The sequence below is a fragment of the Diuraphis noxia genome, unplaced genomic scaffold (genome assembly GCF_037042655.1).
Source record: "Diuraphis noxia isolate RWA-SAM2 unplaced genomic scaffold, SU_Dnox_SAM2 contig0001, whole genome shotgun sequence".
NCBI classification, from domain to species: Eukaryota; Metazoa; Arthropoda; class Insecta; order Hemiptera; family Aphididae; genus Diuraphis; species Diuraphis noxia.
This window is the reverse complement of record NW_028301711.1, coordinates 32,748,341-32,763,642: the sequence shown is the minus strand read 5'-3', so window position 1 is coordinate 32,763,642 and position 15,302 is coordinate 32,748,341. Positions and strand designations below refer to the sequence as shown.

Genomic DNA, 15,302 nt, shown 5'->3' with positions numbered 1-15,302 from the left:
AAATATTATAAATTATAATTTAAATCAATATTAGTAAGTAGGTATTAGTCAATAGGTTAGGTGTAATGAAAAATACACTGAACAGAATGTATACATTTTGAAATGATTCCTCATATTAGTTGTGAGATATATGCCCTTATAATTACTGTAGGTACTCTTGAAATTAAGCCATATCACAATGGATATCCAAAATATGAGTACTTACACTGCCTTATAGGTACTATAATGTCAACGTCGTCGTTCGTGCCCCAGAAGGCCAGAATGTTAACCATATTTTAAGATATGCAATACAAGTTGAGACATTTTACACACGTTGATACATTATACGTATATATTATTATTTCACTTAGTTGGATGTTTTTCGTGCACACAAGACAAAAATGTATGGAACATAAATACGACTATGCGGGTTTCGTGCACTATACAAATATGAAAGAATGTTAGAAATGTTTATACAAAATAATATACCAAGAAACGTATTATATATTATTAAAATGATGTGTCGCGTGTGTGGTGTGCACTATGCAGTATTATAATATATACACTGCAGTTTGTCGGCCAGGGACGGGCAAATATTACAGTCACAGTTGGCCTCGAAACAAGGCGGCGGCCCTAAAATTACAAGTATGTAATATATCATAAAATTTTTAGAACCGTGAGAACAACAGATATTATAATATAGCTTACTAAATACTATTTTTTTTTTGTACATTAATTGTACGGTTATTAAATAAATTAGTATAATATTGTATTACATTACACTTCTGCAGCACGTGCGTGATGTTCGGATATCGATTTTATTTTCTGCGGTGTAATATATTATAACTGGTAATATTATATAATTACATTTTATTTTTACAAAATCCGTTTTACACGGCGTATAGGAATTATTATAGTTTACCGTTGTACCGCATAACGTAATATTATGTATAACGTTGAGACAAAAACATATTTTAAGCAATACCACCGCATCGGTCCCTCGTGAGTTTCTCGTTTCTGATATTTTTAAGTTGGCCGTCCCACCGCTGCACCGCCGTCGTTATACATTATAATATTATTAAACTAACTAGTTTGCCCATCCCCGATCGCGTACGGGATGCGGGAGTCGGCGATACAATATATATTATTACATACACACATAATATATACCTATAGTATATTATAATATATTATATACATATATATATATATATATATATATATATATATATATATATATATATATATATATATATATATATATATATATATATATATATATATATACATATATATGCCATATGGGTAACCAAACCATCGGTGCGTCGAGGAAAAGACTATACACATCGCTGTATTGTGTACCACGGCCCACGGGGCATGGCGGTAAACAAACCACCGTCGGTGAGTATACTTCCGCCGCGAATGCTGATTATTTTCGACGTATCTGCAGTATTTCAAAGTGGGCACCGCCGCCGCCTCCTCGAGTTATTTCCGACGGTCAGTGTCCGTCGTTAGCGCAACCGTTTTTATTTACATTATAATATCGTTATGACACGATGGTCGGGTTGGCTATTATTATTATTATGGCAACGGCGACGGCGCTCTACACGTGACAATAAATTACACTCCATTATATTGTTTTGTACGGTACACTTATTTTATTCCAACCTCGCGTGCCCGTCGCACCGTCCATCGAAATACGCGATACCGTTTTTCTCATTCTCACTCGCACTGTTTCCCTCTCAATCACTCTCTCTCACTCTATCTCTCTCTTTCTCTCTCATTCTCTATCTCTTTTCGACACGCTATCGATTTATAAATAGGTATCTATGATAATTATTGTAGGTACGCAAAACAGTAAAACCGGTCTAAGATGAAATTTCGCCGACGCAAGTGACTGCGCGGGAAAATCGAGGTTAGAATCCAGAAGTTTCCCGACTAGTTGAAAACACTGGAAACATTCCAATAAGAAAAAAAATACGCGTTTAACGAGAGGCGTGCATTTAAAGGTACAACAATAACATATATAATGGCACAGATCGTTGATCAAACATGATTGTTAAAATGAACAATAAATAGGTTGGCGATGAATGTAAACGATATAAGATTTCGATTTTAAGCTCATTGTTTTGATTCTTATCGTACTATATTTAATATACGTGTAATATATGAAGGTATTTACCGCTTTTACAAATTACAACTTCATGAAACCCAGATTTAAATTGATAAAATAGTCATTACTCGTTGCCGATGTTGGCAATTTGAGTATCTATTTTATAGCATATACTTTTATACTCTACAATATTAATAATACAGATTACTCAGATCATTCAGATGTTGGATTTTTGATTTATGCGACTACTACAAAATATCATACACGAATATTTTTTAAATTTAAATACAGCCTTGGCTGTATATTGTACTTATATAACTATTTTACTATTTTATAAAAAATAATTATGAACATACATTATAGGTACATATTAATTTATTGTGCGAAATATTGATACATTAATATCTAAAATGTATTTTAATGAAGTCAGAAAATATCGATAAAATATAAATTTGATATTATTTAAAAAGTACGTCTCTTTAAATTTTTATTTAAAAAAATATTGCATTATTTTAGAAAGGTTTGTTCTATATTTCAAAATGACAATAGTAACAACAGCTAGTACCCATAAATATTTTATCGAAATATTTTGTCATTCACAACTGTCTTCGACAAAAATTATCCAAAACTGATTTTTTCTAGGAAACAAAAAATATCAAATTTATAATATTCGACATTATATTAAACGTTTGTCATAAACATATACCAACCTCAATATCGGTGTCGTAATGCTTAGGTTAGTAATCAAAAATATTCTAAAATATAAATACACTTTTTAGAAAATAAGTAAGAATAACTTATGAAGAACGTTATATTTTGTTTCCAAGATTTTTTGAATTAAAAACAAAAAAATGTATCTATCCAAATCTATAACAAATCTAGGAAAAGAAAATTTAAATTGTTAACAGCGCTAAAAAGTTAAAACATATTAACTTAATACCTCTATACCTTTCAAAAATAGTAAATTTTTAAACACAAAAGTCAAGAACCAGATCTACCTCATAACTTATATATACATATACAATAAAATATGAAGAATACTGCAGTCATATCCCTCACATGTAAAATAAAAAGTCCTAAATTGGCCACTATTCGTCTCCGCGATAACCATCCACAATTAATATTCGTAACTGTGGAAAAAACATATGAGGAATACAATAATACTCATTCAATTTACAACTTTTTCAAAACCATCGGTATTGATATCAACATTAAAATGAAGATGAAATAACTATTAATTATATAAACATGTAAGTATAACATTTAAAAAAAATAATATTTTGACTTAGTTCAATAATAATTTAAAAAAAATGATTTGTAATGCTAAAACTTAATAAAGAATAAAAATTGTACATTATTATAGATTTATTAAGTATATAAAATCAATAATACTGAATGTATGAACTTCACAAAATTTATTGAGGTGATATATTATAAGAACTTCGAATCAATTTAAATTATAATATCAAATCACTGCACTTTTTTTTCGACGATCTAAATTTTGAAATAATACGCCATCTTAAAGATATAATATTATGTAGACGTAAAAATGTAAAATAGTATACATCATAGGGGTTGTTGAGTTGTTGAGTATACTCGTATCCCTTTACTAACGGTATTAGGTTACATAAATAAAAATGTGGTGTATAATATTGTGTATATAATTATAATATAATATGCTATTACAGCTACTAGCTAGTATAGGCTATTATGAATCTAGCCTATATTGTAATTAATTATATTATATTTTATATTTTTTTTTATTGATAAATTATAATATATTGTTAGGAACAAACTTTAAATGCATTTTGATATTTTAAACACATATCATTACTAATTTATCAGATTATCTATATGGCTATTATGTATAATTATAGTCTTGATATCGTAAACACGTTATATAAAACACAACACTGACAGTGAATTAAAACAAATGGTCATAATTTATAGATACCATATTTGGGAATTAAAATACAGCAGTCTTACATCAGTATACTAGGTACCACGTTTTCCGTTTTAACAACTGGCACAAAAATCCATCGACGATATTGGCCAATAAATGTTGTCACTTATCAAATAATATTATTCTATTGTAAATGGTTTAATAAGTATATTACACGGTATATATTGTCATTGTTATCATAGACCGTAGTCCGTAGTGTGTAAACAATAATCACTAAACTTGGTACGGAAATTTAAATTTGAACACGAACGTGAGTGCGTGACGTCTCTGGAAAAGTATATCGAATGAAATCATTAGTTTTACCAATTAATGTTTTTTTTTGTCAGCGTCAACTCCAAGTTGGGAAGATTCGATTTCTCATCCATGTTTTCTGGTTTTGTATGAGTACATAAAAATTATACAAATGGCCAATGTATGACATCATGTTCGAGTACGTGATCATGATATTCATAGTACCTATACAGTCATACTAAATATGCAAATCAAACCAAGTTTGTAAATTTTTATGGAAAAAAAAAAATTTTGAAATAATATAAAAAAATTAAAACTAACCGTCGAGGGACAAAGAAATATTCCTACATGTTGTATGGTTTTTGAGTTTATCGTTTCTTATTCAGGGATCATCTTTAGGCGGTCGAAGAGACAGGTTTCGCGGTTTCGCCGTATTCTTATATGAAAAAGAGGAAAGAAACAATCGCCGACATGATGGGCATTCGATGCACAACGACGACACGACGTCAGTAATTCGGTATTATATATTATTATTATTACTATTATCATCATTTCGATCCGCGGACGAATGTGAGTGTGCATATAACGGTGGGGGACATCGCTGCCGCCGTGGTCGGCGAGCGGCAACAGCGGCGGCGGCCGCCAGTTGGGCGCCAACCGACACGAGATCGTTTCCCCGCTCTACCTCTTCCCCCCAATCGTCACGAAAAGAAGGCATTGACGGCGGTGGTACCCCGTCCCCGACGATCGTTCCCCCCCCATGCCTAGACAGCCGCTCCCCTCGACCCGACCTGCCTCTCTTACGCGTTCGACGCGCGGAACAAACGCCGGCAATTCACCGGCCGCCGCCGACACGACTAACAGCCGGCATCGGGTCGCGCCCGCACGCGCACATTCAACGCCCGCGTTTTGAAATGATTATCGTTGTACGGTTTTTTGTCCATAGAGTGCTACGCACAACCACGCTCGCCGCCGCTACACACTACTTTGCGTACTCCACGGCAGCCAGCCAGTCATTCACTCGCAGTCAGTCGTCCAGCAGCAACGCCGGTGATAGTATATCGTACTCAGCGACGATTTTGAATAGTCGTTTTCGATACGTGTAATAAATTAATAATATCGTGCTATACGAAAACAGCCATAAGACGCGTTTCGCCGGACGACGATGTTGCAATCGCTATAAACGCCGAGTCTCCTGATCAAATAACTTTCTTTTCTTTTTTTTACGGTCTTTTCCATTTGATTTTCCCCGCACAGACGGTGGAACGCGGAAAAACAACCGTCCGAATATTCTCGTTTTTTCCGCGTCCGCTCGACGGTCGCCAGCCGTCGTTTTCGTCGCTGAAGAAGCAGTGACCGACCGGTAACGCTCGCACGTGCACACAAAGCACACACTTACACGGAGCGGCGGTAGTCGACCCGGACGACCTCTTCAGAGGAGAAGCACATTGCGGTTAAAGTGCAACAGCGGTTTGCGAGTCGTCCGCACAAGACAACGTTGCGCGCGACTGCGCGTGAACCATCGATACCGACAGCTCCAGAACGTCCTTGCAGAGGTTGTTCGCGCCGGTGATTTCGGCTAAAAAGTACGAGACAGCAGTAAAATAATACTAACATACCTACTTTATTATAGTTTTAGGTGTTTAATATTAATAGTAATAAACGATAATAATAAAAACGAAAATTATTACACCACTGTGCGTGCTATACCGCCACCGTCGCCGTTATTGTCATTGTGTTTACTTGCCCACAAGGTGTTCGATCGGCAACAGCCGTCGCGCAAAACACCTGCCCGTCCGTCAAAAGAGTCGTCGGTGAGTGCAGACGGTATTGTCGGCGTACGTTTCTAAACCTCTGGCGAGATGGACGGCGACGACCGAGGTTTACCACTCACGATATCCACCTACATACCTACATAATACTTGTTAATATCTTGACTCGTATCGCATTCAAATAACAGCTCTCGGCGTGTTTTTGTTTTCGCAGAAGCACGTTTTCCCGACATCGAGAAGAGATGACTATCAAAGCGGCAACAACAGCGGCGGTAGTGGCTACCGTGTCCACCCCCCAGAGGAGACGTGCCAGCGGTTTCGCGAGGATGGCGGCCTTTTTGTTGGTAGCCTCCGTCGTCTTGGCCGATGTGATCAGAGTCTGTGAGTATCGATATGATGGTTTACTAATAAAAATAATAATACGAATCACAGTCGCGTATCTGAAAATTCATCTGCAGTTCTCAATATACATAATTTTATACTTATATGTGCCTATTATGGCGTGTCCGTACATTACAATATAATATCGGGTTACCCGGCCCGCGGCGGGTTACGGTGGGTGCTGACGGGGAGGTGGCAGGAGATCCCTCGGGGCTGCTAGCACCGTTTTTTTTCCCCATCTACGGCGTGTTCTTTTTTTATACCGCTTTCCGAGAAACTCACGAATTCCGAAACTGCTGTACACAATACGACGTTAATTACATTACATAATGCGATTATCTCCGTTACCTTGTTGTTGCTGCGCGGACTCGTGCGCGCGACGCTTGTAACATGGTATTAGGTATTTATTAGAGGAAATTGTTATCGCGCCTTTAAAAAACGACGCTCCAGCCGGTAGTCGGAGGCGTTTTTCAACAATATTCTAATAATATTTATTGCAGCACACGCACACCTGCTGCTGCTGTTACCGTTACGTAGTGTACATACAGATAAAATAATATTATATTAGTACATTACGACCGTTGTTATAGCCCGATTATATGTACACATTACGCATGCTCCTTGTACGGAGTTATGTGGTTTTCGGTAGTCTTTACGGAAAATTATTACGACGAACCGTGTATAATCTAAATAGCCTTAACGTCGCGTCGACGTTCCGCTTACAAACTGCTCTGCTTTGGTTCTTATTGGATCCTGACCGGACAATCGGGACGGGGAAGCCTCTCGTTCCGTTTATTTTCCGTCTCGTAATATTTTGTTGTAATATATTATTATTATCTACCTACCTACCTACCTACCTAACTATATATTAAAATATTTTAACCGTCGTCCCGTGTTCTTGCGGCGCCCCTTGCAGTTCACACACACACGAGCGCTCAATCCATTCCGCGCGTCGCCGCGCCCTTTCTTTCACGTTTGACGTCCGTACTCACGACTATTAACCGACGCAGCCACCCCTTTTCCCCCCGCCACCACCACAGTCTAGTTTTTATTTTTATTAGAGTAGGTACGCGTCCTACTCCTCGAAGGGCCTAGCACTGCCGCCGCTGCAGGATTTGAAATGTCAAGAGTTTATGTACGCTCTGGCAGCGGCCTCGTGTATATTATTATTATTATTATTATTAAAATATGTGCGTAGTGACTAATGCGTTTTTTTCCCCCGTTTACACCATGTGACTGATGAGCAGTCGGGGAGAGCGGTTTTCCGCGTGTACAATAATGTATGTGTTTCGTGTGTTCAATAATAATATGATGTATGTGTCTGTGCAGAGCGAATACTAGGAACTCGTCAAAACGGGTCGATCTATAAATATAAGGGGGTCGGGTCTCCCCTAATCTCTGACGACGACCCTAAGCGGCCCGCAGATTTCATCCGCTCGCCACCACCGCTGCCGCGGTCTATTAATAACAATATAACATCGATCGGGTAATGTGCAGTGCATCTCTGTCCAAACTCTAAACTATACACACACACACACACACACACACTTGTACACATAATATCGAACCGCTTTTATTAAATAACGCGTGGAGTCGTGGAGGCTAGATTATGTATATACTATACAAGCCTGAACGGTTTCCTCGTAGACGTTCCATTGCTCGTACGCTATCGGTGTAATATATGACGATATTAATATATGATTTTAAATAGCTTTTATTTGCTTTTTACTTGTTGTGTAAGTAGTTTTAATGGCCTAAACAGTTTTTTTTATCTCGTCGTCGCTTATTACCATTGTGTAATCTTTCGGGAAAGTAGATTTCAATAATGCCCACAGAAAAAGAAACATAGCCGAATACTCGCCAGCATTATAACTAGGGTGATGCGGGGGCGCAAATAATAAATATGTCGCTCGCGAAAATCCGTGGTTGCACCAGTGACTTACAAAAATAGTCGTGCTAGACAAGTAGGAGTGGGTGGAGGGTGTGGTGGAGTAATCGTTTTTCGAGTAGCACGGTAGACGGCTGTGCTTTGAGAGTGTACTACTGTTGGCGGTGGCATATAATTATATAATTAAAGTTGACCCGTCTACGTAATTACGCGGTAACGACGATATTGCGCGCATCTCGGCCCGCCAACTCGGACCATCCATCCAACCCGTGCAGACCTGCACGGCACTATAAATACCCACATGGAACACACCCACCCACTCGATCGCACGCAATACAGTAACAACAATAATATTAATGACAAATACTTTCAGCACACAGTTATAAAACAGTAAACATGACGACAAAATAATGATATGCGCACCGCCGAGCGGCGACGGCGGTAACATTTCTGTGTATCCGTTTGCACCACCGTCAGCTGCCACAGCGTGCACGAACCCTATTTACCCACAACCCACTGGGCAGCGTCTCGTACTATTGTATAATATAGTAAGTTGCTGCGACGGGCGGCCATGTGAAAATATGTAACGCACTTGCTTTTGTACGGTATGTGTGTCCCCGTTGTTTTATACGCGCGCGCGCGCGCACACACGTACACTACATGACATACTACGTGTATTTTTTAGGTTTGGGTGTGCGTATTTTTACGACCAGCCGGGCTTATATTTTGTATTTATTTTTTTATTTTTTTTTTCCCGATTTTATGGCCGCCGGAGGGCACTCCCCATATTAGGGAAACGGGCACGACGGTCGGAGTGGAAGAGTGAGTTAGTCGTCGTAGTCGCAGTCGGTTATTATTATTATTCGATTGTGTATAAAATATATAATGCAGCGCGTAGGTAATAACTAATAACGGTGGCCCACCGTCGACGCAGTCACCGCGTTTTCGCATAACATTATTATTAAAATAACATTCGATACAAAATCATTTACGAAATGTTACAAGAAAATAGTTTAATATTACAGTCAAAACAACAACGTTCTCGGAGAGCAGCCGCCACCAGCGTCGTTTGATTTACCGTATTATTATTATTACCAGTTGTATACTTTCTAGTTGCATCAAAGGAAACGTACATACATAATATTATTATAATACTCTAAACACAACCGATGGTTTTTCTCCTCTCGTAATAATAGATTATTCATCACCGGCTCATACCCACCACCACACCGCTCGATATAGGTTACTCCACTCTGACGCTTTTCGTTGTGAATATCGAACAGTTCCATTTTTATATTCAAACTCATAATATTGTCATAATTATTGTACGTCAACGGCGGTGATGAATCTTCGGCCGTGGACTTCCGCGCTTGTAGACGTCGATTGTGCGGATGATGGTAGAGGGGAAGCTCGAGTATTAAAAATAGCCAATGCAGGCGGCAACTTCGCATTCAACGTCGGCCGCGTTATTGTCGCCTCCACTGCATATCGTCGTCCACGTTTGCAGCAGCTGCTACCGAAACGCCACAGCCGCCGCCGTTTTTGGTGCACCGGAAAAGAGTATAACGACGGTGTCCGCTTCGGAAGAGGCGTACGCGCATTTGATGGGTGTGTGTGTGTGTGTGCTGCAGCAGAAGGAGAGGCGTTGCAGCGCTGCAGCTGCCTCACACTGGAACTGCGGTCCGCTGCCACCAAAAGCAAAACGAAGATTACGCGCGCCCGATCCATGTAATGTGTTCAACGACGCGTGGGACAAGTCACATAAAAGCTTTTTCCGAAAATTATAGAATTTATTATCGTTTGTGTGTGCCGTCGAATATCATGCACAGAAAACGGTTAGAAAAAAAAAACTCAACGCTCGTAATGTCAATCCTATACTGCACGTTTCACAGCAGCTGCTTGTAGTGACGAAGACGAATGTGGTTCGCGTAAAGACTGTCGACGGTCGACCGCGGTAACGATAGTGGTCTACGATTATTATTAGTACAGTTTATTTGTGGCATTATTATAATATGCGTACAGCTCTCATACCACGCCGTATATGATATCATGTATAAAATAATATTGTGTTGTATAATATTATTATAATATGGAGAATAGAGAAAGGAGTGTCGTAGTGTGCCGAGCGGTCTGAGCCTGATCAACCCATCGCCGCCGCCGTCGTATATTATGTTCTCGCGTTTCGACTGCTTTCCGGCTTTCCTCCTACTTTCCCCGTCACCAAACTGCCCATTGTTTTTACAATAAGGTCGTTGTAGTCATCGTCATATTTGGTCCTGCCGACGATTGTGTATTACACACGTGATGGTCGTAGTGGTGGTCGTCGTCGTCGTCACTGAGCGTTTCGTTGTTATTATTATTATAATAATGTGTAATGTGCAGTAATATTACAATCTTTATTATAATATAGTCAGACCGATTGTGTCCATCCGCCCGTCTCCCTTTAATTATAACGATAACGATAATCTGGTACGTTATTACAGAGTTGTGGTGACTCACTCGAAGGGAGAAACCTGAGACTGTCTAGTGTCTATCTATATCGGCGATTTGAATAATAATGATCATCTACGTGTGGATATATATTATAAAAGAATATTATACAAACGCGTTGAACACACATGATCGTCCAGTCCTCATAATATAATCTCGTTTGGAATATTATAATAAGTACACATGCGAGGACAACGGTATATAATATTGTCTTATAACACAGGTTCTCCTCAATACGAGGCTGGACTTGTGGAGGACGGTCACGATAGCGACAACAGCCCCTAAACACCGTGACCTCACCGGAACACCGACACCGCCTCGTCTAACCCTTAAAACCTATTGTCTTACGACGATAATGTGTACCATTATTCTTATTCTTATTATTACTTGTTATTCGACGTTCGCCACCCACAAACCCGCACCGGCGGCGTGTCATACACACACGCAGTCGTACCCAACCACATAGCGACACCGTCGCCGCGTGATCGCGCATATTTAAACGTATTTCAAAATAATATTATACATATTATGTTATGTTTGATTACGATCGCCGATGTGCCTGTCGTGGGCCAAGTTTCGTTTCTTTGTTAATTTTTCTTTTCGTTTGAAATACAACCAATACGCGACGCACCGCGTATATTGTGTGCATATTATATACCATTCATTGTGCGTGTGTGTTCGCCGCCAGTTGTTTGAATATTATTTAAAACACACACACGAATGACAACGTACGAAATAATAATATAATGTATTATTATTTATTATTATTATTCACCATCACCACCGTGTGAATAATATAATACTCTTTCGGTATGCGCAAATAGCAACACCAGCAGCAGATGGTTGTAATAATATTATATTATACGCCATATTATAATATTAAAATACGGTCGTAGTCGTCCATGGGGACAATGTTTTTACGACCACCGCCGCCGTTTACTAATTTTCGTGCACTGCTCCTGCTGACGACACAACAACAACAATAATAGCACAATATGTGTACAGTGTAAGACCCCGTTCGCCACCCCAGCAGAGACAAAATATTAACATTTTGTTATAATAATATCGTTGCGAATTTTGATACCTAACCTACCACACCACGTATAACGGTGATCGGGTTTTTTACGGGACCTTACAAGTACCATGTATAACATAATAGTATATGCATGTACACGCAATTCGGATTATCGTTTACAAATAGATTAATTTTTTATTTTATACGTTGACTTAACTGTTTTTTTTTCGATATACCAACCGTTTATCCTGGATGTGACGCTCTGTATAATGATGACGATGACGACGAACGATGATGATAATAATAATCATAATAATAATTTAACCGGACTTGTGCACCTATGCTCCTACGGTTTCCCGGAATTTTGGCTCTGCAACGGCGGTAACCGCGCCCTAACCGCCACAACAACGGCGCACCGCGTTCGTCCGTTACAATTGTTGTTGTTATCGTTCGATTGTTCAGATTTTTTTCTAAACATTATTCCGATTTTTTCCGTCCGGTTGATCGATACAAACACCACGCGTTGACCGCGCAATTGCATCACTCTTACATCGCCACCGCCACCGTACATTTTGCCAATAAACATAGCAGTTAAAACGAACTCTAATTATAAACGTGGTTAACGCACGCGCTGAGTGGCCGCACTCACTGATGTTTTAATAACTCGACGGTTAGTTGTACAGTCGGCGTACCTTATACTGTATAATACATTAATATGGTAACGGTGACACGAATGCCGCCGTCGCTACCGTGATTTGAACACGAGGGCCGCTCCGATTCGCACGAGCTTACACCTCTCGATGAGATACACCTTTAAATTATCATAGACAGGGGCGTATTTATGGGGGTGGCTGAGGGGGCTTCAGCCCCCCCCCCCCCCGAAATCCAGGAATTGTTTATGAAGTCTGCTTATTATGTCCTATCAGATGTAGGTAAATTTTCTAACTCATATATGCTGAATTGGGAATTTCAGTTGGAGAAAATACCACAGCCCCTCCCCCCCCCCCCAAAAAAAAATCTAAACACGCCCCTGATCATAGGTACATCCGGAGTCTTCCGGTGCCATTACCCTGCTCGTATTAAATTATGCACACCCGACAACCGCGTTGAGCGTCATTTATTACAATACTCGATTTATTTTTTAAATTACTTCAAACTATACCATTGTTACAATAGAATATTGATTGGATACTGTATAGTCCCAAATCCATTTTTGCTCCCTGGAAATGTAAACCTAACTCAACCATTACAAATTGTATCAAAGTCGTGATTCGGTGGATGATTAATACAATTCACTAAATTCAAAATGTAATCATAACATTCATAACAATCTTCGAACCACAAAGTATATGTTAATGTTATCATAGTATACTTATAAACTTATATAGTTATATATATATTTACGGATGAACTATCCATAGTAAGAATATTTTAGTAACTAAGGAACTACTCATTCGAATTTTAAATTAGGTGCATCAATATTTTCAAAAAAATTATCTACTTAATAGTTTACAGTATTTTTTTCCCTTAAAAGGAGGATTCGCATTTGAAAAAGAAAAGACACTTTTTAATTAGAACAAAAAAATCTTAGGGATTAAAAAAATAGTCTTAGTATATTTAAAAATTCTAAAAATTAGAATTTGAATAAATTCATTACAAAAGGAAAAAATGGAGGTGAGTATTCTTGGTGAATCAATATGTATAATAATATGATATTATACGCGTATTTTAGACGTATTATAGTAGCTGGTACTCTTGGAGTTAGACTAAACAGTTAAATTACCCACCGATTATGAATAATTTAAAAACATTTTTCTAATGGAATGTAAATAGTTACATTGCGAATTTTTTATGACCACTTAGGTTTTCAAAAATCATCTCTTCAAAGCACTATCGGTGTCACATTACCATACTTCATGTGACATAAATGGCACTGAGAATGTAAAACTATTAGAGCACTCCTTCAACATTTCGACTCTCATAAAGATAGCGCATAAAACAAAATTAAATGGATAATATAGCCATATAGGATATAGGTGCGCATAAAACCAATAAATTCTTCGTCGGCTTTAGAATTTAAAAGTGTAAATCCACTATAAAACTGTTAGCACGGGTTAGGCCACTGCAGCCTCTACCATTATAATATAATAGCCGTGTCGTCGCACGTGCAATGTGCCAATACCCGAATACGACACGGTCGAGCTTTTCCGCTCACACCATAGACCCCATGAAAAATTAAATACCGACGTGTTTACAGGGCGTGATTATATGTTGTTATATTTGAATACGTCAGCATAGTGCTTCCAAATAAGACCAAATAGCGGCGCCTATATCGTATACGAGCCCAATCTATTCCGGTGACGCCCGTTCCCGCCATGTCGTGTATTTAAACGAAATACTCGAAACCGGGATGACGCGATGAAACATCTCGTGGACAATAATATATAATTCTATTGTCGTTACACAATTATTGTTATTGTTCATGGGCGTTTTATTATTTTGCTTGGGTATTTTTTTTTTAACTAACTCGAACCAACCCACGTCCGATGACATTGTTTCCGAGAATATTCTGATCTTCTGATCTATATAATTCTATATATATTATAGGTATACATAACACTCGCTCGCGGACTGATGATATCGATATAATATGTGAATAATATATATATATTATTTTTTTTATCACGCAAAACAGATTTTATTATAATTATTAAGGTGCAGTTGGAAGCTTATATGAAATAAAACTAATTATATTTTTACTACTATTATACAGTTCTTAGCAGTATTGCGTTTTAAATGTACAAAACACAAATTAAAAAATTTGATTTAGGTACAACTTTTTTTTATATATCATGATAATAGTTTTTTTTTTATTGTAAATTATTTTGGTGCTGCATATATTACTTAGCTATATATTATAGGTACTGAAGTCGAAAATATTCTTGAAAAATATCTTATATAGGAATTATATTTATTTATATATATATATATAAATATCTTATATAGGAATTATATTTAAAATATATATATATATTTATATATAAGAAGTATATACATTCTTCATTGCAAACTGTTGAATATGTATAATATTATACTAATTTACTCTTGGCAATAACACAAATTAATTTTTTATCAATGTAATCTTTAAATTTAAGACGACATTTATTTTTATTTTTTTTTATCTCTGTTTATTAAATAATATGTGAACTAATCCGATTCACTTTTCGTTAGTACAAACTACACGTATGTGGCATATGGGTCAAATATTATTCATAATAATTGACCTTTTATCAAATTGAAACTGAATGCTGAATAATTTTAGTTTTAAAAAGTTGGATTAACTCTTAGTTTAAAGAGATCAAACAATAGGTTTCAAGGTATTTTAGCATAATATATTTCTTAAAAATAATCTTTTTTTGCTACTTTTAGTAGTTTCTCTTTAAATTATGTTATATTGTTATGTCAAGGTA

The 15,302-nt window shown here is 37.5% G+C and overlaps 1 protein-coding gene across 2 annotated transcripts in view; it reads left to right on the top strand.

Moving 5' to 3' along the window:
* Nucleotides 1–5,164: 5,164 nt before the first annotated feature.
* LOC107161370 (uncharacterized) overlaps nt 5,165–15,302 on the top strand; it is a 42,083-nt gene continuing 31,945 nt past the window's right edge. Inside the window, exons 1-2 of one of the 2 annotated variants that reach the window (XM_015507754.2) lie at nt 5,165–5,872; nt 6,273–6,439. In XM_015507754.2, the coding sequence (XP_015363240.2) occupies nt 6,301–6,439 (139 nt within the window). In that variant the 5' untranslated portion in view covers nt 5,165–5,872; nt 6,273–6,300. The remainder of the gene's footprint in view (nt 5,873–6,272; nt 6,440–15,302) is intronic. The other variant, XM_015507753.2, reaches the window with a different exon arrangement.